The following is a 27,163-nucleotide window of genomic DNA, read 5'->3' on the forward strand; positions in this document are numbered from 1 at the left end:
TGCTCAGTTGTTTGTTTATGGACTGGAAATCTGACAAAAATTCATCTCCAATGCACTGTCCATGAAATACCCAACCAGGAAGAGGTATCCAAGCATTTAGTTAAAAATGTAATTGATTACCTACATTTTTTACACTTATAGCCTGTATTCTCAAGTGAAGTTCCTCAAGCCACTTTCTAAAACATTTACTGCCTTAGCTGGATAATGTCAAGACCAGACAACTGAGCGTTTAAGGATAAAGTTTTGCTTTGATACAAAAGCTCCTCCCCATACCTGATGGCTGTTTACCAAGCTAGCAAAATAATGCCAAGAATAGACAAAGAAAGGCCTCATCTGCTCACATCCTTTCTCTAGCTGTCATGTATAATGCACCAAAACCACAGCTCACTATCCACAACCAGGCCCCACAGATCTTTCCATATTCTAATTAAGTAATATCCCAGCCCCAAGACACAGAAGGTAAATAACATACAACTTCATATTCATTGTTTTTTATGAAAAAAATTTGATGTATAACATGTAATGAAAATTTTCAATAAATGAGTTGGTAAATAATATACCATTTTCCTAGATATGGACTTTATACACTGAAATATGAAAAATTATGAATAAAAATATTGCACCTTTTCAGTCTTTTGGGTTCCCTGCATAATACTGCATAATTTCTGTATTACTGTATTCAGCCTTCTTGTGGTTATGAAATGAGTGAAAAGACACCAGCAATGTTGTACCACTGTCTGCTGACAAAAAGTAGTAGTCTCATCAAGGAACTTCTCACTCAAGAGGAGTCCGTCATTTTGCTACTAGAAGTAGCACAGCCTAAAGGCTGCAGGAGGCCCTTCAGATAAAAAAGTCCTGTGATTGGGCTTTTTGATCTGAGTTTACAAATGAGTGCTTTGAAGTTAAAATCACTGTGTAACATCTTACTGGAGGAGCCCTGTAACAAAAGTAGATATATCTTCTTTTTCATAATCATTTGCCGTTTCACATGTTAGCAATGGACGAAATAAAGCCTCATTCACCCACATCCATGTGTAATACACTGAAACCACAGACCCCTATCCACAACCAGGCACCACAGACATTTCTGTGGCTTCTCCAGGTGCCCTCTGTATACTCTGTCCTACGCATGCCTCCCACCCTCCTGCATGGTCAGACTCCAAGCACTCTAAACCTTTTCCACCCAGTCCTTCCATCTCCAATGTAGTCTACCCCTTCTTGTCCCCTCCACTTCCAATACATTTGCATCTTTGGTAACCTCTCCTCACTCATTCTCTCAACATGTCTAAACCTTTTCAGCACACCCTCTTCAGCTCTCTCAACCATACTCTTATTAACATACCTCTCTTCTAATGTCTTAATCAACCCTCCTCACACCTCATATTATCCTCAAATATTTCATTTCCAAAATATTCATCGTCAATACATTCAAATATACAGCCCATGCCTTGCATTTACACAACACCATTGGGACTACTATACCTTCAAACATGCCTATCTCTACCCTCCCCTCTCTTTCTACTCAGTATAGTGTAAATGCAATGAACATGATTAAAGCATTCAGTTGCCCATGCCATCTCAGAAAAATGTAAAGCAGGAATTACTTTACATAAAAACGAAAGTTTTTATTTTTGGAAATCCAATTTGCGAGTATGCTCGTCTCAGACATCTGGTGGATTCTCCATCATTAAATTATTCCCAAAGACTGGTTGGATACCAATATATAGTCTGCTGTTAAAATGAAAAGTCAATAAGTTTGAAGGCAAACAATGAAGTGAAATGGCAAGAAAAAATAACATTAAGTCTTTATGTGCTTAAGATAACTAATTCAATGTAAATTATATCTATAGAATAAAATGTACATATGACCTATTCAACCAATGCAGACTAATATTCTGAATATATGAAAGCACTGGAAGCTATCAAAAATATAAGTACATCTCATGATTTCTTGTCTTTTACTGTAGTAATAAATGAACACTCCATTTCTTTCTTCGTCTTATGTATGTTATCACCTGTATCAAAGCAGGATAAAACATGCAAAGCCCTGCCAAGAGAAAGAGAAGAAAACCATCTCCATAATTGTAAATTCAACAGTAACATACATACCATTTGCTAACATTTTCTTAAAGAGGACAGTTTATCAAAGGATTACTTAAAGCAACTGCAATAAAATGTATTTTACAGCTATGAGAATACACATGAAGAGTAATGAATGATTAGGATGTATACACTTGAAAGAAAGAAATTGGAGCATATAAAGAGAGGATAAAGGCAAAGTAAGGGGAAGAAATACTTGATAAAAAAATGATAACAATCAATCTCTGAAAGTTACTATGGAATTTGAAACTACTATGAGTAAAATCAGCCCTAGAAATCATCAATGGATTGAAAGACAAGACCCTAACATCTTCCCATTCAGTCATACATAATATCAATCCACTGTAAATGAAACACATTTCAAAACAGATCTGTGCTTCTATACATGGTAAATAGCAATATGAAAATTACAACAAGGCATATTTTCCCACTACAAGTCCTTGGCAACTGGTCTTCCATCCAATATGGCTTTGATATCATCAGCATCTAAAGTTTCATACTTCATCAGAGCATCAGCTAATGCCTTGTGTTCCCTTGAGTGAGATTTCAAAATGGCTTTTGCCCGTTCATACGATTCCTGCAAAACAAAAGATAATACTACTAAACTGTGTGTACATCTAATGATGCATAAATATAAGGGGACCAACATTTCTAAATGCGAAAAAGGATATGGAATATAAGAGTAAAGCCTACTGTAATCTATAAAAGGAAAAATCAGAAATAGAATCAATGTAAATCAGGGGCAAAAGATAAGAATATTGTTCAATATATATATTATATATATTATACTTTGTCGCTGTCTCCCGCGTTTGCGAGGTAGCGCAAGGAAACAGACGAAAGAAATGGCCCAACCCCCCCCCATACACATGTATATACATACGTCCACACACGCAAGTATACATACCTACACAGCTTTCCATGGTTTACCCCAGACGCTTCACATGCCTTGATTCAATCCACTGACAGCACGTCAACCCTGGTATACCACATCGCTCCAATTCACTCTATTCCTTGCCCTCCTTTCACCCTCCTGCATGTTCAGGCCCCGATCACACAAAATCTTTTTCACTCCATCTTTCCACCTCCAATTTGGTCTCCCTCTTCTCCTCGTTCCCTCCACCTCCGACACATATATCCTCTTGGTCAATCTTTCCTCACTCATTCTCTCCATGTGCCCAAACCACTTCAAAACACCCTCTTCTGCTCTCTCAACCACGCTCTTTTTATTTCCACACATCTCTCTTACCCTTACGTTACTCACTCGATCAAACCACCTCACACCACACATTGTCCTCAAACATCTCATTTCCAGCACATCCATCCTCCTGCGCACAACTCTATCCATAGCCCACGCCTCGCAACCATACAACATTGTTGGAACCACTATTCCTTCAAACATACCCATTTTTGCTTTCCGAGATAATGTTCTCGACTTCCACACATTCTTCAAGGCCCCCAGAATTTTCGCCCCCTCCCCCACCCTATGATCCACTTCTGCTTCCATGGTTCCATCCGCTGCCAGATCCACTCCCAGATATCTAAAACACTTCACTTCCTCCAGTTTTTCTCCATTCAAACTCACCTCCCAATTGACTTGACCCTCAACCCTACTGTACCTAATAACCTTGCTCTTATTCACATTTACTCTTAACTTTCTTCTTCCACACACTTTACCAAACTCAGTCACCAGCTTCTGCAGTTTCTCACATGAATCAGCCACCAGCGCTGTATCATCAGCGAACAACAACTGACTCACTTCCCAAGCTCTCTCATCCCTAACAGACTTCATACTTGCCCCTCTTTCCAAAACTCTTGCATTTACCTCCCTAACAACCCCATCCATAAACAAATTAAACAACCATGGAGACATGGGAACTATTTGATTACATGAGTGAAAAGTATGATAAATGATTAAGTGACTGATTTTGATAGTGTGGAATTTGTAAAATACTAAAAGCTAAAGGTTATTCAACACACTTTAGCATCAAACAGATATCTGTAAACTTTACATCTATTTGCAAAGAATTGTACATTTTGGCTTCCCAGATATTTATAGGAGACCAATTTTTCTCATATTTTCAGAGTTTTTTGATGTAAATAAGTTTTCTTGATTTAGTATGGATTTCAAGATTCAGTACTGCTTAATTTAGTAAAATTATCTCCTACTGACAATGAAAGAGTCAAAGGAAATGTCAACTCAATTATTTCATTTTTTGGTGGCTAATTTGACCTTTTTGGACATATCATGAAAATCACTATGTAGCAAAAGAGCTACAGAAGTCTTCCTCCACATTTCTCACTGAACAAATTTCTGTTAAATAAAGCCATTTAGGGATGTCCAACTCCACTGTACTACTTGGCATCCAACTTATGCTTTCCTATTACTGAACTCTAGTGTATGTACATTCCTCCAAACTAACTATCAATACTTCTATTTTCTCACTAATCAACCTAATATAAACTTTCCCAAAACCATCAACCCATCTCATAGCCTCATGAGGTTAAAAAAAAAAAACAGTATTACAAGCATAAAACTGTAAGACGTTCCTTGTCTGATACCAGGATGTACCTGTAACACACTTTGACAACTACAACCATCGTGAAGTATTCGCTTAAGTATCGAGTGAGTCATTAAAAAAGTATGATAGCATTGCACAAGCCTAACATATTCTCCCATCTGAAGACACCACTGGTCTTATGCATAAGCAGCTTTCTCTGCAAAATCAATGAACATGCAATAATCTTTCTCAATTCAATTTCCAAGTTACGCACCTTTGCTTCCTCAAAGTTCTAATTCTTCCCTACCCATACAAGATTTCATGATCATTTTCACACGGTGTCATACTCTTACCATACATATTACCGTCTGTGGTAAGAAGGCATTTTCTTATAATTTTTACATCTTATTTCATTCCCTTTAATCTTTATAGAGTTGGAGAGTCACCACTTTCAACTAATTATCTTGCAAACACTCAATTTGCTATCCAGCCATACACTTTCTCTACATCCTACCAACTTCTGTTTCGCTTTAACTTTTCACCATCTTCCCACTACATCTGCACCATTTGAATTTGTTTTTCGTCTATAACCCTTGTCCATCTTTCATTAATCTAATCTATTTCTTAACATTACTGTACAAGCAACCCATATCTATTTTTTTTTCATATCCCAAGAAATCATTTCTATAAATGTATACCTCCTTAAATGACTGTTTTTCTGAAAAACAAATGCAATGGTTAATATCAAATCAACAAATCTTAAAACAAAACTTTAACCTATAAAAAAAATCTTATATTCAATAATTTCTTAAAATGAATACCACTGACTTCTAACACACTTTTTTACCTCCAAAATAGTTCCCCAAAATAAATGTAATGGTAAACACACATTTAGCAAGGTATATTGCCAAACTTAAATGTGTAAGGTGAAAACCTCCTTACCTGTAATAATCTCTTAATCTCCATATCAATGGCTTCTTTGGTCGACTGTCCAAGTGAGTCACCAGTGTTAATCAACTGGCCTGTATTATCTTCAAAGGTTCTGAGTCCCACACGATCACTCATGCCTAAATCCTTCACCATGTGAGTGGCAATGCTAGTTGCTTGCTGTTAGACATGAAACACTATAATAAGTATTGTGCTTTGACATAAGGCTACATTAATAAAATTGTAATCACCTATATTTACAGCATGGAGGAGGGCATTTTACACTTGTGGGATCCCTTCACTTGAACATTCTCTATTGTACAACTTCTATTTACATATGAAATCTACATTCATGACTCTTAAGAGACTCCTGAGCCAAGGTAGGGTGATGTGAAAAGGTGTTTAGAACTCTTGTTCAAGTCTTACTTTTGACAACAGATGACATGTTCAGTAGGTTAAGGTACCAAACAACACAAGAGAAACTAAAAGACTATATGATTAAAGCATCACCAGACTAGCAAAGCAGCTTAAATCATAATTTAAATTAACTATACAATGAGCATAAATCATTATCAAAAGGAATTGCATTAAGAATCCATGTAGGCAGTAGTTGGTTGGTAGGCAACCAATATCCTGGCAACAAGTCTAGATGATGACTGTACCATACATGAAATACATTACCTTGAGGTCAGAAGAAGAACCAGATGTCAGAAGATCATTGCCAAAGATTAATTCTTCTGCTGCTCGACCACCCATTAGTGAATCCATAGTGGCTAACATCTGGCTTCGAGTCATGTGGTACTGCTCTTTTGCTGGGATATAAGCAGTCTATAAGAGGAATAATAATTAAATAAATATTTTGTATAGTGTTTTTTCCACACTGGGGAGATTCATCTCATATGAACAGTGCAGTTCAAAGATTAAACATATTAAATGCAAAAATACCCAATGCTCATAAGAATAAAAAGTTCCTTTATATAGATACTAACATGTCCCAGTGATGGGCCTCGTGGGATGATGGTAACTTTGTGAAGGGACTGGGAATCCTTGGTATAATAAGCCACCAGGGTATGTCCACCTTCATGGTAGGCAGTCACTAGGTTTGCCTCTTCATCTGGGATGCGAGATTTCTTTTCAGGCCCTGAAAAGTAATGTTAATGAATAAAATCATTCAATAAAAAAACAAAAGAATAATTTTCATTTCATTGTTAATTCATTCTATAAATACAGGCAGGATGCTGCAGAACGTTAAACTTACCCATAAGAACCTTATCTCTGGCTGCTTCAAGGTGTTTCATGGAAACTGAATCGACCTGATCAGCTGCTGCCCTTAGCGCTGCTTGATTGGTCACATTCTTGATGTCGGCACCTAAAAACAAACACTTTCATTACTCACTAAAACTAAAGTGGGCTCTATATCTATTTATCATCCCATCATTTTATATCCATTCATATGTCTCTTATCCATTACTTCATTCCCATTTAAAGAGGGTTGATCAAATGCATGTATTTTAAACAATTATTGATACACAGTCCCCTTCCCTTTCTTTATTTTTCTAACTTAGTGTCATGACATGGGCAAAAACAAGTACCAGTACTGGCCATCTGGAATGAAAGGTTAAACTGAAGGTGTAGGAAAAAACTGCAGCAAGGATAAATTTGGTCTCCTCATATGTCTGTAAATCTAACTCTTTAAAAATCATAAAGAGGGAAAGACAAAAAGAATTCCACAGCTTCACTGTACAAAAAAAAGAAAAAGGATCATAAGCCAACCCTCATGTTGCTGGTCTACGCATAGAAAGCAAGGGAGGATGTTGCAGGCCTAGATCTTAGGTGATGGGGCTTGTGTTTACCAGGAGTTAACTTAGCTGACTTCAGAGGTCTTCCATCCCAACAGCTCAGGTTGAGTCCAAGATGCGAGTTGGGTTGCCGATTAATCAAGCTGTTAAGGGCCATGGCCAGTAAGCCTACATAACTACCACAGCCTGACTAATCAAGTGTGCTCAGTAAATAATTATCCAGGACTTTCTTAAAACTCTCTATTGTATACCTCATTGTGTTTCTGATGGCTACAAGCCCTGTGAATACTCATGGGCCCAATATGTTCAAGACATTTCATTTCTGGTAATTACACCCTATGATTTAGGCATCACATTTTACATTCTTCTAAGCCAGTCATGGCAATAAAGAAAAATTTTTTAGTATAAGTTTTGAACAATGCCTTCCAGAATTTTCTAAGTGTAAATAATGATACAGTAAACCTTTCCCATCGGCATTCAAGAGAGTATAATCTCAGTAACTGTAGTAATTCCAATAAGTTCATATTTTTCACATCATCATTGTGTGCTATGAGAGATCTTTACATTCTTTTCAAACCTGCAGTTTTATCCACCCTGGGGGGGACCTTGCTGCATTTAGTAGCCTTCTTTTTACCTAATACATTCGTAACACTCTCTACAAGGTATCTCCATCAAACACTTTCTCCAGATCCATAAACAAGTGCAATTCACTGTCTTTCTTCAAGTATTTCTCATAAATGGTCATCATTACAATGTTAGTTCATTATTGAAAATGGCATCAATGTTCTGGTTTTATATTACACACAGTTCCATTAAACACATACCAGTAAAACCTGTTGTCCCTCGAGAGAGTACAGTTTTATCTACATCATCTCCCATCTTTATTTTACCTAAGTAGTACTCAAAAATCTCTTTCCTTCCAGCAAGGTCTGGGATTGGTACCTGTAATGAATAAAAAGAATGGAAAGATGAATGTATGGTGACAATGAAACAATTTTCAGAAACTTCCTTGAAACAATCTTTTCCTATTTAATCATTTACTTGTCTTCTTATTGGTCTTTAGAGATGTTTATAATCCCCAGAGCTCATGCATTCTAGCCTACTTGGTCACAATCTTCAGGCCTGTTGCTAACCTCTTTTCTCTATAGTACAAGTTACATATTCTGAGCAATGATTAATCTTTAGTTAACTAAAGTTTTCTTTTGATCTGGTAAAAATTATTCAGTTATGTTTCCTTTTGAAACTGTAGTAAACTTTATATTTAAGTTTTACAGCAAGGACTGCTTACTTTCCTCTAAAATTATGTTAACCTAATTACAATCTCTTCCCTAATAATTTCTCAATCTTCAACAAGTTAGCATTATTATCAATTATATATACCATTCAAATTCTCAATAACAACAAATATAATATTAGATAAAAGAAATTATTTGATGTTCTATAAAATGGTTATATTGGGACATGAATACAAAGAGAAACTAACCTGGACTTCAACATCAAATCTTCCAGGTCGTAACAGAGCTTTGTCAAGATCATCCCGACGGTTGGTAGCACCTAAGACGATGACACCTTCATTCTTATGAAAGCCATCCATCTCTGCCAACAACTGGTTGATTGTCTGATTCGCATATGGATGTAATACGGAGTTGGAGCGTTTAGCACCAACAGAATCTATCTCATCAATGAAAATCACACAAGGGGCTCGCATCTTGGCTGCTCCTAAAATATGAGAGTTAACAAATGTTAGCAATTATAAAAGAATTCAGAAGGGAATAAAATATTTTCATGACATGAAACTCTTAAATTCTACCCATGAATCAATTGAAGATAATACAGCTTTCTTTAAATAAGTTGGCTCTTCTGGGATTTCCTCATGTGCTCCAACCAGCTGCATTCCACCTCAAACTAATATGATGAGGCTCCTGTGACACACACCCTTTGCTCCCTTCTATTTAGATTAATCTTATTCTTGCTATGGTTACAGCATAGTATATATCACACCTAGAGAGTGGATGTATGAAAATGAGGTAAATGTTTGTTTCTGATAATGATGTGCGAAAGCAAAATTAGGTATAGAAAAATGAGACTTACGGAATAGGTCACGTACTCTCCGAGCACCCTGTCCAACCAATATTTCATCAAACTCTGGCCCAGCAGCATGGAAGAAAGGCACACCAGCCTCTCCTGCAACAGCCCGAGCAAGAAGTGTTTTCCCAGTACCTGGTGGACCAACCAAGAGTACACCCTTTGGCAGCTCAGCACCCAAGGCAGTGAACTTATCTGGATTTCTTAAGAATTCCACAATCTCTTGAAGTTCCTGTTTAGCTTCATCAACCTGTTGAGTATAAACAATAATATCAAATGCAAAGCAGACTCAATAGGAATGTGGCCAAAATGTGATAATGAGAGACAGACACACAGACAAATGGGCCTCTATGGTGTAGAAAGTTCACATTCAAAAGTTGTTGGGCTAGGACAAACAGGGGACATAGCATGAAATTAAGCAAGAAACTTGTTTAAACAGATATAAAGATGTACTTTAAATGAATAAGAATGGAGGACAAATGATACAAAACGAAAAGACATGGTAAACACAGATGACATAAGTTTAAGAAAACCTCACTTACCCCTTTTACATCCTCAAATGAAACTGTAATTTCTTCTGGGTGTACCTCATTACCATTTCCAACATGCATCCTGAACATAGACCCACCCATGCCACCTGTGAAAAAGTAAAGCAACAGTACAAAAATATGAGTATAAATCAGTTTGATGGGTAACACATTAGAATTAAGGGGTACAAATCAAATAACTGGGTAGAATTCCACTTTGAGGTTATACACAGTATCCTTTCCATGAATCCTGGCACCAGTGTAGCTCACACATGTGAACATTAGTGAAAAATTTCACTAATAAATCAAGCCTCATGATTTACAAGATCCTAAGTAGCTTTCCTTCTTCTATAAACCATTTTTTTTTACATCATAAGATTGTTATCTTAATTTCTAACCTCTCTCTTCTTACAATATCTAATATATCTGTCCACTTACCCTTAAGTCCAAACAGAAAAATTCACTCATCATTTCTTCAGCACATTTTTATAGTATTAGATGTAAGCAACTACATGGCAGTTTTTCAAGAGCTGAACTATATAACTGAAAGGGTTACTATATTTAAGGCAATACCAAGCTATGAATATAAACTGCTCTTACCCATGAGAGAGAATAGTATAGCTATGAATACCACTACAGCCAGAACTTGCTGAAAATTTCGTATCCACCTCATTGCTCTTGACTGTTGCTTCTGGGGATCAGCTGCCAGATAACCTTCTGCAAAAGCCACTTTTAGGGCTCTGCGACCATCTTCTGAGTTTTCTTCAGACATCAAACCTTTAAAATATGGAATGGAAAAACATAAAATCAATAACGTAAATACAATCAGGAGCATTGCTAAATACTTTTGGATATTATGTATCACCTTACAGCCCCATTCATAAACAGATTGAACTGCCACAGTCACACCATACATCCCTGCCAAAGACCCACCTTTACCATGAACAACCCACCCTCCTCTCTACCTCGAAAACTGTTCCTTTTCCTACTCTATACTAGTTTCAATTAATCAAAATAAACACAAAGATATCTATCCATCATGCTCATGTATACCCCATCATCCCTACATATACTAAGCATCTATAGACATCCTTGCATCAAAAGTATGTATCTGAACTACTCATATCCATTAATGCACACATTCTAGATACCCTTCTACCATGTCATTTTCACTTAGGATACCATACCTATTACCTACCCATTATTCCATCCATGTCATCCATCTTGAACATTAGTGACCGAGAGAATCATTATAATTCACTAAGAAAAAATGTGGTAAGCACTACTTTGGCAAAATATTATAGCAAGAACTCATAGGGAGGTAAGTAGATCCATAACCCCAACAAATATTTCTCGTTCTATTCCAATAGTGCTTTACATGCAAGACTTATTCACAATTCAGTTACTCACCTTTCAGTTTTGGGTTGTTTTCAGCCTCCTGCATTACTGATCTACTAGCTACAGACCGCTGTCTAGATTTCAGACCATCTCGCAACCTGTCAGTAACTGTCGTTTGTCTAAGAGCTTCACGTTCAATTGACTGTTGGGTTTTGAATCCACGACAAGGCATAACACCTGAAAATTGATCAAAGACACTCAACTAAGGATACAAGAGAAGAATGGGCATAAAAGAAAATAAAAATCCTCTGACAGCCAAGTAACCTTATTTTACTGGTAACTCTTCACCTTGTACCTTCAGCTATACTACTCTAACTTCATGACCAATCAATCATCTACTATGTGTTGTACATAACCACTTCAAAGGCTGTTATCACTGTTATCATCTAAACAAAAAAAAATCTACCAAAATGAGAAAGTGTTAACTTCTAAAAAGCGTTACCTTTTTCTCAATATTTTCTAATCCTCAGAAGCTTTGAACATTAAAACACCCTCAGTTAAAGTCTCTCCCAAACTTGTTTATGTGTGTAATAAGGATTTTAGCCCTCATTCTTATGTAACATGTAAGTTGCTAAACCTCTAAATTGTTAAAATTTTGTTGTTTATGGTGCACTTTCATTCATTTTTGTTTCACTATGATTATAAACTAAAGATTTACAAAGACACAGCTTTATTTCTGTAGATGCACTTAGCTTCTCTTCTAGGCTTTCTTCTGTGATTATCTGCTAGTTACACTGCATCTAATATCAAAATCTATATCATGCCACAGATGAATGATATAAAAAATTAAAACTTTTATGTAATACTAACAATAGGGAGGATTAGCAACTCCAAAATGTATCTAATTTTCTTTGTTTTCAACTTAACTGCCTATATAATGGAGCCACAATTATTGCATTTTAAGTTTTAACAAAATTACATTGAGAAATTTCAAGTTATAATCAAGAGAAAAATGCTGAAGCCCACTTCAAAGGCTTTATCCTCTATAATGACTTATTAAGAACAAATCTTTATATCTTACAGTACCTACTCTTCAAATTTCAAATATATTGTATAAGTTATCCATTTCTGAAACCCACCTTAGCAAAGTAGCATAAGAACATGATCAATGGGCTCATTTGCAGACATCACCACTTCTAGCTGTCATGTATATTGTTCTGAAGTTGGAGCTTATCATCCACAGATAAGCCTCAATGATTATTCCCTGGTTTACCATGACTACATATGCCCTAGCTCAACCCAGTGACAGCACACTGACCCAATTCTTTATCCTGAGTAAAACGCTCACTCTCATAAATGTTCAAGTCCCCAGTACCCCAAAGGTTCCTTTACTCCATTCTTCAATCTCATTCCCCCATCCCACTTTCTCCATCCACTTCTGATACAAAGATCCACCTCAGACTACATGATGTCCTTAGGCATTTCATTCCAGTATGTCCCACCTCTTCCTTTCTCTTGTGTATTTGGACCATGACTAACATCCATAAAACATCACTATTAAAGCTATCAACAAATTCATATACTTATACTCAAACTCACTTGCAGTCAGATGTCTATGTGATAAAAGTTTCTTGGTAATATTGAATAGGGGCTCAAGTCGTTGATCTCCTGAGAAAGATGGTGAACGGGGACCCGAATGTTTATTTTCAATAAAAGTGTTAGCTGATATATGAGACACATGCCAATCTTGTTTAACATCTGAAATGATCAAGAACAATTCAGTAAGGTATAATATTTGTTAATAATCTCTCGGAAACTGAATATTTCATACTTAAATAAATTCATTAAATACTAAGTTTCCCTACAAGGACATGGATGGCCTACGTACACATGGTGATCATAAAATTATAATAAACAAATGCATGTACATAAATTCAGAACAACTGCATATAAATATATCATCATGAATTAGGAAAGCAAAGTGAATCCCAGATTGATCTTACAACCATCATTTCATGATGTTTCAGGATCGCTGGTGTTGCTTTGTGTCTTTTCAAAACAAAGTACCATAGCAAGATTTGAAAACTTTTCATTATCTTTTTTTTCATACATATTCTACTGACTCACTCCAGGCCATGCAGCTTTTTAAAACATGCAAATCATGAGTGTGAACCCAAAAGTGGTGGCAGTTAAAATTAGCCTAATGGTGCAGAGCAGCAATATATCCAATAAACTGTACTATTATGAAAAAGTACTAAATATACCAAAATGTCATCAACAAAGTTGTGACATTTTTGGTTCAACAGTAGAGTTATCAACTACTACAATACATTTAAAAATAAAACATGATAGTAGGATGTCTGACTCATCTGACAAATGAATCTTACTTATCATCCCACACTGTTCCCCTCTTTTCCTTTACCCTTCCTTTCTTCTCTTTCTGTGAGTCATTCCTTTTTTTTTTTTTTTTTTTTTTTTTTTTACAAGGTAAACAACAGTACACCATAGACTGTTTCACATATCTGCTTTTTCTAATCTTTACCAGCTGATAACAGAGGAAAAAAGTATGATGTGAGGAATGGAAGTATCTGATGGAGAAAGTTCTGAAAGAATGAAACCTCAAAACATGCTTAAAAACAAATATTGAACTTATGCCTCAATTACAAAAGAACTTGAAATAATGGAGTCTTTGATAATCTGCTGGTTTGCTACCATCAAAAATTACTACCATTAGAAAATTTCTATTCAATTTTGATTGCACATCATAGGCATCAATATATCCTTATCTTCATGACAGAGAATAACACTAACCTCTAATAAGGGCTGAAAACTGTGAATAATGGTGTTCTTTCGCCACACTTAATGAATTGAGTGGTTTCACCTTTGGGCCATGAAGAGCGACATGACGTAACATCTGTGGTGTTACCAACTTACTAACTTCCTTCAAGCCAGACTCTCCCAACTTTTGTACAATCTGAAAAGATATTGCTTACTTACTTTCAGCTATCTGAAATTTTAATTAAAATAAATTCAGTTCCAATGCAGCATTCCAATTTTTGCAAAATAGAAATGGTCAGTGATACATACAAGTTCCAATTCCAATTTATGCCAATATACAAATGAAAAAATAAATAAATAAACACAGTAATACAGGACAGCCAGCACATATTAGCCTAATGAGAATTAATCTGCACGAATCATGGAAGTATTATTAAGCCAAGGGGCACACAGCACTAACATATCTACATTTATAAATATATATATATATATATATATATATATATATATATATATATGGAAAGATGTGGTAAGTAGTTCATACGTCATACCTCCGCAAAATGATTAGAGCACATAATGTCAACTGTAATGGCAGTGTGACCTGCGCTCTGCTTTACATTCTTTGCCTTTTGTTGACCCCCTCTCACACCAGAATACTGGGACACAATGCATGACAGTGGCAATACAACCTGTAAAAAATAATAATAACACATCAATGACCCCCAAGTGATATCAAACATATGCAAAAGAATGAAAACTACTGTCATTAACTACACTGTACTATAACAGTATGAGCACTTAATCAAGGAGAGTGTGATCTACCACTACCATTTGCATTTCACGGGGAGTTTTACACTCATGTAGCCCATTCTCCAAATTTACGTGGGAGAGTGTGCTCAATTGTATGTGCACTTTGTTCTTAAACTCTCTGATTAGTTTTCTTTTTGAAATTTCTAATTTTGAATTCTTTCAAGTTTACAAAAAACAAAGAATAAGCATAATTGGTGCTTTATTCACTTGTGAAACTCCCTCAACCACAGTGTTGGTGGTGAAAACTTAGAAAAATCATATTCTTAATAATATTCAAACTAATAACATCTATAATTTCAAGCTTTGCCCACCTTTACTAAACTTATATTTCTACAATCAGAGGAAAAAATCCATCTCACAATTCCTCCAAGTGTTAACAAAAACTCCAAAAAATCTCACTAGACATTTCTCTAAAACCAAGACTGCATTGTTAAATCTTAAAAAGCCAGGATTCATTATATGACCTTACACAAGCAATGTCTGGAATAAGAAAAAAAAAATGCATGCTAGTTTTTGTGGGCATATCTTGATCCCGACAATTTTCAGACCTCTATATGGCTGCTAACTGTCTTTATGGAAATGCTAGTAAAATGTTCATTTAACTCCTAATTGCACTATGATGGAAGTTATCAAAATAATACCACAATAAATTGTGTTTAAGCTTTAACATTCACATTCTAAACAATCTAAAAAAAAAATTTTGCTCTACTAACATATTTCATTATTATTTGCAACACAAAATACTTCAATGTCTATAGCTTATAGCTGTGTAAAGCTAAATTGGTAAATCACCAAATTAAGCTAGATACTGTTTTACTATAATTTATATGGATCATTTCAGAAGTGTCACCCTCTGGAAATGGAACAAGACCACCATTACGAAATCTCATCAAATTTACAATTACAACATAAATAGTCATCACACTAAAGCCATATTCTCTCCTTCATTCTAAAACCCTATAACAAAGTATCTTTTTCCCCCTATTGGTAAAGTTACGTAAAACTAGACAATTACATCAACCTCAGCCATCAAACCTTACCTGGTTGTGCAGGACACTGCTGGATGTGCTAAACATATTTCAATGGGATGAGTTCTTCTCTCTCAGATGAATAATTCTCACTCTTTTTTTTTTTTATCTCTCTCTCTCCTCCCTACGAAAATCTATAAGACAAGTCTTCCAGAAGAGCACAGTGATGGGCAACACTGCCGCAGTCTCGTCACGACTGATTGTAAACAATGGAATACGTGAGCCTCGCGTTGCGCCTCACGTGTTACATCATGGCTGCCGGTCAGGTCCACCATAATGGTTTCTTTACACAATATATTCATTGAGCTTATATACTTAGCTGATGCTTTCCCTAGATATGTCACAGACTATGTGACAGTATATATATTATATATATATATAATTATTTATATCTATATATACAAATAAATAAATATACGTATATATCCATCCGTTTATTTTTTTCATGGAGAAAACGGTAAAATCATTTGTGATGTCTGACCGAGAATCTGATTTCTAATTCGGGGTTCAAGTTTTCCTTAAGGACTGGAGGCTTTTTGGCCGATGGCGGGACCAGACGACCAACTGAAAAACTAAACTCTCCGGGATATGATAAAGAAAAGTTAACGGAATAAATATTTCTTGTAAGAATAACATGAGACTGGGATAAGTAAGAACAGTAAAACGGACACGATGACGACCACCACTTGAGCACGGTTTAACGATTTACTGTTCTGCCTAATCCTTCTCATTTTGGCATACAGAACTTTCAATTTTGTAGCATTCCATCTCATAGGACAATACCACAAAAACACAGTTTAACCGTATTTTCTATTGCTCGTTCGCTAGCTGTTCCATGCGTCTGGTGCACACATTCACTTAAATTCGCGTGTATGCTAAATTGGTATTGTGAACTTATACAAAATCAAAGTAGTTCATACTATCGCAGGATATGAGTCTTTGTTATTTGGGGGGGATCTCCTCCAGACCCAGCAGCGGATTTCTCAAGTCCGGAACTGGTAGAGTAGAATTCGTGTAATGCGATAGGGTAAGATTTAGAACCTACTCCAAGTACTTCGTTACGCTTTATGACCCAGCCTAAGAACATTTCATTGACTGGTTACTTAAATTCATTTGCAGTTAACAGCTGGGAAATTATCGGGTCTATCAAAATATCTACCAAAGTTTTTGAATACTTTCTCAACTACCATATCTTCAGACGTATTTAATGTCTTTTCTCTGATCACCAGTATGGCAACCACGAGGAGGTATTCACTAATGATATTTCTTCCTGTCTTAATAATACATAGTCATCCCTGTAAGATTTCTTGGAATCCTGTGTAGTTGTCCTCGATATATCCAAAGATTTTGACAATGTGACACTGAGGGTCTCTTCTCTAAGCTTCCCTCCCTCATAATCGTGCTCTGTCCTGTCTCCTCCACTTTTTCTCCTCTCAACAAATAAGTGCACTCATACCTATGAGGCTAGAACATCCAGCTTTAAGAAAGTCCCTCTGTGCACTTTATTCATCCCATGCATGGAGTTAATGATGGAAAAATGGCACCTTAGAATGTGGATCTCATTTAAGAGTTGGTATCAGAGTGCACAGTGGATAATTCATGGCGCATATCACAAAGCAAACTGTTTCTTTTACCTTTTATTGTATAGATTCAGTATTTCATGAATTATGACTATGTAACTGCTACAGCATATAGGTTGTATGAAAGTCAATGATCCTCACACAATAGTCTCTTAACTTGCTTTACAAGCTTTGAAATACAATAGTCCATTTTCATTCCTTCTGTTACTCTCCATATCTATTTCTCATAAGCTGTTCTTACCCAGATAAACAAAAACATATAAAACATTTTCAGCTACACGCCAGACCACATAAGTCAATATTAAAAGTGCAGCTTTTTAAACTGGACCACATAAATCTAACTATACTGTCTAACCATTTAAGTCATCCACACATATCTAGTACACTTAAGACCAGTTCTATGCACATAATTGACAAGTTTTGATGCTTCCCACCCATTTTTATAGATACCACATTATCAGCAATAATACCAGAACTTTAAAAATTTCATAGCTGCCACTTACCTATAAACATCACAGTGAGAGGATGCTTGCCAGTGTGAAACTGGCAGCCACAGAAATAAACACAGTGCCATAGGAAGGATTATGAAGTAATTCACACAAATATGATGTTATCATTAAAGCTTTTTTATGTATTATAGTGTCGCTGTCTCCCGCATTAGTGAGGTAGTGCAAGGAAACAGATGGAAGAACGGTCCAACCCAGCCACATACACATATACATAAACACTCACACATATACATACCTATACATTTCAACATATAGATACATACACATGTACATATTCATATTTGCTGCCTTCATCTATTCCCGTTGCCACCCTGCCACACATGAAATGGCTTTGATGGCCCTTATAATGAAAGTTTAGAAATTGAAACTGGCTAACAAAGTATCATACATCAGAGGAACCTTAGATTACAACTGCTAATGTTTTTCTTCTTTTTTGTGTGTGTTTTGTGCTTTTATAATGTTGAATTGGTTTATAAGAATAATTCAGAGTAAAGGTTAAGAAATTACAGGGAAAGAGAGCGAAAGGTTAATAATAAAAGTAGCTCAAGAGACCTGAGAAAGGGCAATAAAATGCTTTGGATAGTGAGGATGAGTGAGAAGTTGACAAAGAGGGTATATGTGTCATAAGTGAAGAGAAGAGTATAACAGCTAATGAGATGTCTGCAAATGAGCTCTCAGTCATACTCTTACTTATTGTCACACCTCTTTTATCTTATCATTACTTATTCAATTAACCCTCCTATCACCACATAATGTCATCAAACATTTCATTTCCAATACATTCACCCTTCCATGCATTCTAACAGCCCAGGCCTTTCATCCATGCAGATCTGCATGACTACAATACCCTCAAGGATGCCCATCTTCACCCTCCCAGATAGTGACCTCGTTTTCTACCCATTAAGCTTTCATTATCCCTTTTATTTTCACCATACTACTTGCATTGACTCGCTTTGCATACCTAAAAAAAAAAAATGATAAAGGCCAAGCAGCAAGTTACAATTCAACTCCCAGCAATGGCATGGTTAAGCAAGAATTTACCATATGAATATCTATTCAGTGACATTAATAGTAACGAGAATGTTAAGCTTCACTGCATTTCTTTCAAAAGATCTTATTTTTTGGAATGTTTGGGAGGTTTTTCCACAGTAGATAAAAGAAACACAATGTTATAAAAATTTGTATTTGGACAGTATGAAACAGTAAGTTTTAATGAACTTCAAACAAGTCAATGAATCCATGAAAAAAAATGGAAACAAAAGATAAAGAAGAATATTGCTGACAATCTATATAAAGCACCCTGTTTGTGAAAAACAGCCTTTCCAAGTTTAGCAACAAAAACCCAAAATCAGGCTCCCTTAAAGCTATATATACAACTAAAGATTTGGGAATGTTACTCATCTAATATCAAGATTCATTCAAAATGCTAAAGAAAGTATGTAACAGGCAACACAGGAGTTCCAAGAAGTTGAGTATTGATGTCAGATGACGTGTATGGTCCCAGCCACAGGAAGACAATGATGATGAGTACTAATTCTGGGTGCATTTCATTCTTCTTGCTCCTCCTCTTCCATTTTGGGTGGTGGTGTAGTGATGGGTCGTCGAAACAGCAAAACATGTGGTTCTGTCAAATCATAAACACCAGAATGTTTTATCTAAACATTCTTTAGTATAGTTTTTAATCTTATAGGTAATTTATTTGATTTGGAACCTCCTAATATTTTCATAGGTGCAAGGATCATTTAATTTTTCACAGTATGCATTCATAACATTGTGTTTTTTCAAAAACTGCTTCTCTCACCTTAGGAGTTTCAGTAATAAGCAACATCCTGATTAACACACATCCACTCTCTGGCTGACATATAAAATGTTCCACAAACAAAAAACAAAAAAAAAAAAAAGAATAAGCCTTCCATCCACAGCCAAGCCCCACTGACTACTCCAGTTTACCTTGAATGCTTGAAATGTCCTGGTTCAGCCAACTGACAGCACTATACCATATCAATCCAATTCATTCTCTTCCTTGCAAGCCTCTCAGGCACTTGCATGTTCAGACCTTGGTACCTCAAAACCTCTTTCCCTACATCTTCTTGGCCTCCCCCTCTCCCTTAAATTTTGATATATATACATCTACTGGTTATTCAACACATTTTTGAATGAAAAAAATAATTTTAGAACCATTTACTTTATTTTCTTTCACACTTGTTCACAAGTTCCAACATTTGTGAGGCAGCGGCAGAAACAGGTAAAGAAATGGCTCCATTTGCTCATGTTCAATCTCTACCTGTCATGTATAATGCCCCGAAACCAACGACCCCATCCACAATCAGGCTCCACAGACCCTTCTGTTGTTTCCCAGGCCACTAATATATTCAGGCCTCTTAAAAATAATCTATATGAAACTACTCACTTTTACTTGAAAAGTTTGTTTGTTTATCTACAATATATTACGATAATTGTCAAAATTTCTCCACTTTAAATTCTTCCGTCAATATTTTATTAAAAATTCATATCCGACTCAGACTCGTATATTTCTGACATTCCATTAGTGTTTGTTTCATTTTGATATTGCAATCACGTCACATACTGGGGCAGGTCTCTCCTCCATCAAGTAGCCATGAATCAACATAGTATGACCAAACCCCAGTCAATTAAAAATTGTCTCAAGAAGCACCTCCTGTTGAAGGAATACCTGTATTTATCATAAAAAGTTTATTCTTTTGGGCTCCTAAGCACTATCTAGCTTGCCATTTACATCTACCATAGTTATCTATTCTATTCAAAGAATTAGTGAGGTGCAACTCATATATAAATTATTAAATATATCTCCTTTTGCTTCAGCATCTGATATTTCATTACTGCTGATACCAGCATAATTCTACACTTATCCTTTTAGTTCTTACGAACCAATTCTTGGATTTTTTGAACTATGGGATGCAATGATACCAAATGCAAATCTGTTGAACATAAGATGCTGTATGTTTGATATTTCTATGCATGAAAATCCAAGATGGGTACCACCAAGGAAATATTAGTTACATCTCGTGTATGTAATACTTTGTTTTGAATGAATTGTATTTCCTATTCTACAAGAATATGAAAAACTACAGAACAAATTTTAATTCACCAATTTTTAGATTTGATAAATGAAGGCAAAATCCAGGATGGCCACCACAGGAAACATGTTCAACCAGAATACGTTGAGTTCATCTCAAGCAGTATGAACTCTGGCTAAAGAGTTAATATAAATTCCAATCTAAAAGTTAACAGTGAAATGATATCTCACACATACCTGGCCCATGGATCATGTAGTGAACCCATCCCTGGCTCTGCTGCACCCCAAGGCTACGCCATTCAGATTCTGACATTAGGTGTGTTTTGGGTACGAGCTTGGACAAGTCCTTGGGCAGCATCACATGTCTGAAAATACAGTAAGAACATAATATACATAAAACTAAAGGAAGCTAATAATTTGAATGAATATGCTTCAAAGATAGGTCATACTAGTAACTTACAAAAAGGTTGCAGCGTATTACCCTAATGCTGCAATTGATAAGAAAAACTAAGCTTTCCTTATGTCCCAAAAGCTGGTAATTAACCATAAGCATCAAAATGCGTTATCCCAGCTCCAAGGAGTCCAGTGATCTGTTTCATCCAAATGCACTTATTAATGAAATGCCTCTTTCCTAATTTTACAGAATTTTCAATTAACTTGCGTTGGGATAAATTTGCTTTTTGTAATTAAAAAAATCTATCCTATTTCAACACATTATCTAAAGTGGTCTTTGAGGGTAAAATAGACCTTACCCAACTATAACGACCAAACCCTAAGACTGTCCTTGATTCTAAGGGATCTGCGCCCTAAAGTGAAACGCCCTTAAAGTACTTTTCCGAGAAATATAATTCTGTACCAGGAGCCACTTTCCTGTCATTAATTACTCCAGGTCCTACATGGAACCAATGGTTTTATCATTCCCAACCCATTAGGCTGTGGAAATCATGGACTCCAACGTGCTCCTAAGCTTGAACTCCTGCACTCTATATTGGCTACTAAAAAAAATTATACGTTTTCCTGTATATTTCCTAGTAAATTTGATTCAACATGACTTCAGAAATCATTGAAACTGATTCGGGAACTTACGTACGTATGCGTCCAAAATGTATAAATTAACAAACAATTCACGGAAAATTCCTGTGGCCACCAGGGAAACCCCACTTCACTCTGCAGTTTTCCTCACCACCAACACCTCTGAGCCTCTCACTCACCTGTACTCATACTTATCATCGTAATACTTGTCGGAGTAGTAGATCCTGTGAGGCATGATGGGAGAGAATTTTGTTGAGACAATAAGCCAGCACACAGCACACTCACAACCTACGTTCGCCGACGAGACTTTTAAAACTCTCGTGTGAACTGTGAAGGTCTGGCGGCCGGAGGTTTAAATTCTCGTGCACCGCTCTGATTGGCCGGTACCTTGGCGCCAAGTATGAAATCCTACGGTATGATTGGCCGAGCAATTATTCACTCTCCTGCTAACATTTCGACTTTATTTGAAATTTATTTGTACATCTTTACCCATGTCTATGTGTGTATGAGTAAAATATAGGTCGAGAATGAGGTTCGTATGGGGTCTTGTGATTGACAGATTGTTTACGGGTGTGCCATGATCGGCACAGGTCGGGGGCTTGTGTGTGAGGTTGGGGTGCCATTTACAGGTACAAGGCGGCCTGTGTGTGGAAGTGTGAATGTGGTGGGCTCTTTGTGGTGGATGTGTCTCTTGTGGTGGAAAATGTTGTAAATTGATTCATCCCAAATAAAGTGAGGGAACAATACCCTTTCAAGGATCCTGTGTTGTGTATATCTCCCGATATAAATTGGGATATTTGAAATCATATATATATATATATATATATATATATATATATATATATATATATATATATATATATATATATATATATATATATATGAAAATATTCACAAGGTCTTGAACAGCACATGGTGTGTGAATTTTCTTTATATGATTGAAGCTTTCAAGATTTTATTTATTTGAAACGTGTAGCAAATTAAAGATTGCTTGGACAGTTTCTAAAGCTAAGAGAAAGCAATAACGCAATGAATTTCTATTGTTGGACATTAGAATAGAGGAAATCATTTAAAATATGGCTTTTTTATGTTTGTTCCCCGTTAGTTAAGTGGCGCCGGGACCAGACAAAGAAAAAGCTTCATTCCTTCACATCTTATCTCCAGCTGTTGTGTAATGCACCAAAACCACAGACTGCTATCTACAAACAGGCTCCCACAGACTGCTATCCACAAACAGGCCCCACAGACGTTACAGTGCTTTCTCGCGTCGCTTCACATACCCTGGTTTAATCCAGGGACAGCACGTCGCCCCCTGTATACCACATCGCTCCAACTGAAAATGTAAGCATCGCTATAGATGCTTGCTTTCAACTACCTATGCACAGATTTTATTCTTATCAGTTGGGCGCTTGAATTATAATCTTATATTGCATGTTGTCGTGTTTAATTTCACTGCCTGCATTTTCAATAAACTGTTCTTTATACAGTTTTCTAACATGAAATTACTTAAATCACAGTGATAAATCGAATCACCATTACTGACTTAGTTACTTGTTTACGCACCATGGTGTACCTTCATGAATTTTATTTCCGCCAAATTAGGATTGGACCCAAAGTACGAGTATGTGCTGCTTCCTAGACTTTGACCAGTGTAAGACTTCCAAGTCTTGAATAGCAAGGCCATGCAATTCTTTTCCTTTCATTTTCCCTTCCACTATAACCTTTTCACCTAGGTTGGCTCTGACTGGAGCATGTTTTGCTTGTGCTTTATTGGTCTTTATAGAAAGAAAATGTAACCAATGAGGGCCAGAGGGAACTTGATCACCCTTGGAAACTATTAGTCCCCCTCCCCCAATTCCCCTACTCCATGCCAGCAACCATGGGGATCAGGGGAGATTGGGCCCCTCCTGGCAACTTTCTGGCAGCCTCCCTAATGCTTTTTTTTTTTCTTCAGGTAATAAGGATAAGTAATGGGCGAATGATGTTGAGTTTCATAATTGCTTTTAGCAAACTATGATAATAATTTCATTTCCACACAGGATGAATACCGCTTCTGTTTCCTATTACACTGTGTATGAAGAGGTTAATAAGCACTGTTGTCCAAATTCAGGATTTTTCTGTTGCAAATTTAAATGTGGTTTTGCTTGTCCTCCCATTCCAAAGGGTTCATGTCATGATGGCAATAACTTTCCATATCGTATTCCTTCCTTCTTGTATTACTGTAACATTTATAAACCGTCTTTCAACTGTCGTCTGACTAATTATTTCTTCCACATAGTTGTGAACTGTCCATTTTACAACTTTCATGAACTTGATCTTATCATTATTTTCTTATGTAAGTTACTGGCTTTTAGTCTCTGCTTAAACCATTCCAGCCATCTACCATCTTTAACATTAAACCAGTATCTATTAATGTCTTTAACCATCCTCTGGTAACATTGGTCTTGCATTTCTTGAACCGTTTACCGTCATCAGCCAGTTAAAAGCTGAAAAACAGATCAGGTCGTCTCTCCCGTGTAGCTTTCAAAATTTTATTGTAGATAAAGGTCTCTTAACTCTAACACCATATTGGTTGCTCTGATCCTCTCAATCATGTCTTTAGGTTTCGTTGGGTGTAGTGACCAGACCTGAGAAACATTCCTTTTTGGTCTATGTTGTGAATAGCTTACTAACATTTTCTGATGTATATACTTGAATGTAATCTTATATTTATCACCAATTTACTTTTCACAATTTCCCTGATCTAAATGATGCCAAATTAGGTATCTCATATTTTGATTCCAAATGGGGTCTTAGTCGGTATCCCATCCTCATTACCTTACACTTATGTGATTTGAATCTTGTCATCCCTTTTTCTGACCAATTTTATAGTCCATGTTCTCATGTAAAATGATTTGTTTTCATTCCTTATTTCTATCATTATTTTGGTATCATCTGCAAACATATTTAGGTATGAATCTATTCCTTCTAGCATAACATATACATATACCAAGAATAGCCCACAGTTCAAATCTCCTTTGCCTTTTGACATCTTTTATTGAACCACTCCTACCTCTTTCTCGACCTTTTCTCTGAATATGAGGTCACAGGTACTCATGTGCCTCCCACTTCACTGTAAATATCACAGAACCTTTCCTCACAATGCTCTTAACTACTAACCTTCATTTCTCAATTCATGTTACTATGGACACAGTTAAATTTTGTATAATTTCCAGTTATATCTGCTCTAAGCATTGCTTCATCTCTGCTCTTTTAGCTTCATGTCCCACATGATGATACATACACATTACATGATTGTCGTTTCCAAAATGAATCTTAGCTCTTTAAAATTTACTCCTAATCCATCTACACTTGTAAACACTACTTTAAGTCTGAAATTACCATCATCTAACACTCCTATAATCCATAGTGGAAGCAGAGCTGCTCCATCTCTGTTGCCTCACTTGCTATCTTCCATTTTTTGCTTCTGTTTTCCCCTAAATCTCAATTATAACTGCCAAATCTCCTTTCCTTATTTCAGAGAATTTCTATAACCTTTAGTAATCTTTTAACTGGCTCTGGCGACTCTTTTGCTGTGGCCACCCTCTTAAGGGAGTTCTTGGAAGGAACAGATGTCAGTGTTATTGATAAATAGAAAGACAGCTAGATAAACAGAAAGAGATAAACAATCTTTTAATTAGCCTGCCTTCTTACTTTTCTTTGTCTTTTGTGTTCGGTGTGTATGTACATGTGTATACTCCTTCCCGTCAAGAAATAGAAGGCATCAAGATTTGCAACAAAACTCACCTTTCTTCACTATCTATAGTTTTGTGATTTTTATTTTCATTATCTTTCATTATCTATGTTTTCTCTGGAAATAACAGAAAATGCTTCTCTTATGTACCATATGGTAACATCATCCTGTATGATCTTAGTGGGCATATCACAAATATTCCTATACACATGGTTATGTTATCCCTGGGGATAGGGGAGCAAGAATACTTCCCATGTATTCCCTGCGTGTCGTAGAAGGCGACTAAAAGGGGAGGGAGCGGGAGGCTGGAAATCCTCCCCTCTCGTTTTTTTTTTTAATTTTCCAAAAGAAGGAACAGAGAATCGGGCCAGGTGAGGGTAGTCCCTCAAAGGCCCAGTCCTCTGTTCTTAACGCTACCTCGCTAATGCGGGAAATGGTGAATAGTTTGAAAAAAAAAAAAAAAAAAAAAAATGGTTATGTAATTTCCCCCTTTTTTTTATAGCAACCACTAACTAGTATGGACATTTCAGGAGTCTATTCTGTGATCACAAGCAGTATCAGTTATTTGAAGTGCATAATCATATGAAGTGGAAATTGATGACTCATTTGATATTACACTTGAGGGTGTTTCTACAATGGTTGTGTGGGAGTTCACAAGTGGTCTGACATTAGTTTTTCATAGTCTGAAAGTAAGACTTATAAGTTTTGTAACTTAAAAGACAGAGTTAAAAAAAAATCCTATGATGCTTCATTCATTCTGCTTTGGTAAGCCTACATTCTCTTCCAAAGAAACCTTAGAATTTTAATATACTTTCAGCATTTAAGCACAAATCAACAATACTGTCTGAAAAGTATGTCTGGTGTTTCTTTCAAAACAGGGATCCAAAGGCAGCCTTTACACATTCCTTTATTTAAGACTTAACTGAAAGGATAGAAAAACACCAGTAAAACATAATATACCCTTTATATCCACAATTAAAAATGTCAGAATAAAAGTGTGGAAAGTTTCTTGGAGCTGGACCATCAGGGGGAAGATGGCATGACTGCTATGCCATATGGTGTCACCAAAGTATTCTTCCTTGTTCCAAAACCTATATGCTTAAATCAATCTCTGTTAAGTTCCATCTGGTTCAATTATGCCCATTTGCATGTTGTGTCTCGGTCATTTTGTGTTTCCACATGTTCAGCTTCATATACAATAATTTTGCTTACCCCGGTGATATCTACAAAGCTCTTTACCCTGCCTTCTTTAATTCTTAGTTGTTATCAGAGGAAAAGATGAAGACCAAAGTAAAGGAGGCTTATGGGTACTGGGGCCTAAACATTCAGGAAGGAAACAAAATTGCACTGGATAGAATGAGTTG

The 27,163-nt window shown here is 36.2% G+C and overlaps 2 protein-coding genes across 2 annotated transcripts; both read right to left on the reverse strand.

The window, feature by feature from the left end:
* Positions 1-475: 475 nt before the first annotated feature.
* YME1L (ATP-dependent zinc metalloprotease YME1L) lies at positions 476-16,094 on the reverse strand. Its single transcript, XM_071658067.1, has 15 exons — positions 15,903-16,094; positions 14,604-14,741; positions 14,086-14,248; positions 12,874-13,032; positions 11,347-11,511; positions 10,537-10,713; positions 9,952-10,046; positions 9,416-9,659; positions 8,808-9,043; positions 8,149-8,266; positions 6,784-6,894; positions 6,515-6,666; positions 6,207-6,353; positions 5,541-5,705; positions 476-2,677 (listed from the first exon to the last, which is right to left on the reverse strand). The coding sequence occupies exons 1-15, from the start codon at positions 15,936-15,938 to the stop codon at positions 2,531-2,533; spliced, it is 2,253 nt and encodes a 750-aa protein (XP_071514168.1). The 5' UTR covers positions 15,939-16,094; the 3' UTR covers positions 476-2,530.
* A 3,054-nt stretch (positions 16,095-19,148) lies between these two features.
* Positions 19,149-22,413, reverse strand: LOC139746417 (cyclin-dependent kinases regulatory subunit-like). Its single transcript, XM_071657637.1, has 3 exons — positions 22,246-22,413; positions 21,272-21,399; positions 19,149-19,603 (listed from the first exon to the last, which is right to left on the reverse strand). Exons 1-3 carry the CDS (start codon positions 22,299-22,301, stop codon positions 19,527-19,529), a joined length of 261 nt encoding a protein of 86 aa, XP_071513738.1. The 5' UTR covers positions 22,302-22,413; the 3' UTR covers positions 19,149-19,526.
* Positions 22,414-27,163: the final 4,750 nt, after the last annotated feature.

Source organism: Panulirus ornatus, chromosome 65, assembly GCF_036320965.1.
Source record: "Panulirus ornatus isolate Po-2019 chromosome 65, ASM3632096v1, whole genome shotgun sequence".
Lineage (NCBI taxonomy): Eukaryota > Metazoa > Arthropoda > Malacostraca > Decapoda > Palinuridae > Panulirus > Panulirus ornatus.

Excerpts from the sequence above, each read along its gene's own strand:
- LOC139746417 (XM_071657637.1), bottom strand. The coding sequence starts at position 22,301 with ATGCCTCACAGGATCTACTACTCCGACAAGTATTACGATGATAAGTAT. Across the intron at positions 21,400-22,245 it reads GATGATAAGTATGAGTACAG|ACATGTGATGCTGCCCAAGG; the intron begins GTGAGTGAGAGG and ends CTGTATTTTCAG. Across the intron at positions 19,604-21,271 it reads CTACATGATCCATGGGCCAG|AACCACATGTTTTGCTGTTT; the intron begins GTATGTGTGAGA and ends ATGATTTGACAG.
- YME1L (XM_071658067.1), bottom strand. The coding sequence starts at position 15,938 with ATGTTTAGCACATCCAGCAGTGTCCTGCACAACCAG. Across the intron at positions 14,249-14,603 it reads GCTCTAATCATTTTGCGGAG|ATTGTACAAAAGTTGGGAGA; the intron begins GTATGACGTATG and ends ATATCTTTTCAG. Across the intron at positions 6,667-6,783 it reads CAGAGATAAGGTTCTTATGG|GGCCTGAAAAGAAATCTCGC; the intron begins GTAAGTTTAACG and ends ATTACTTTTCAG.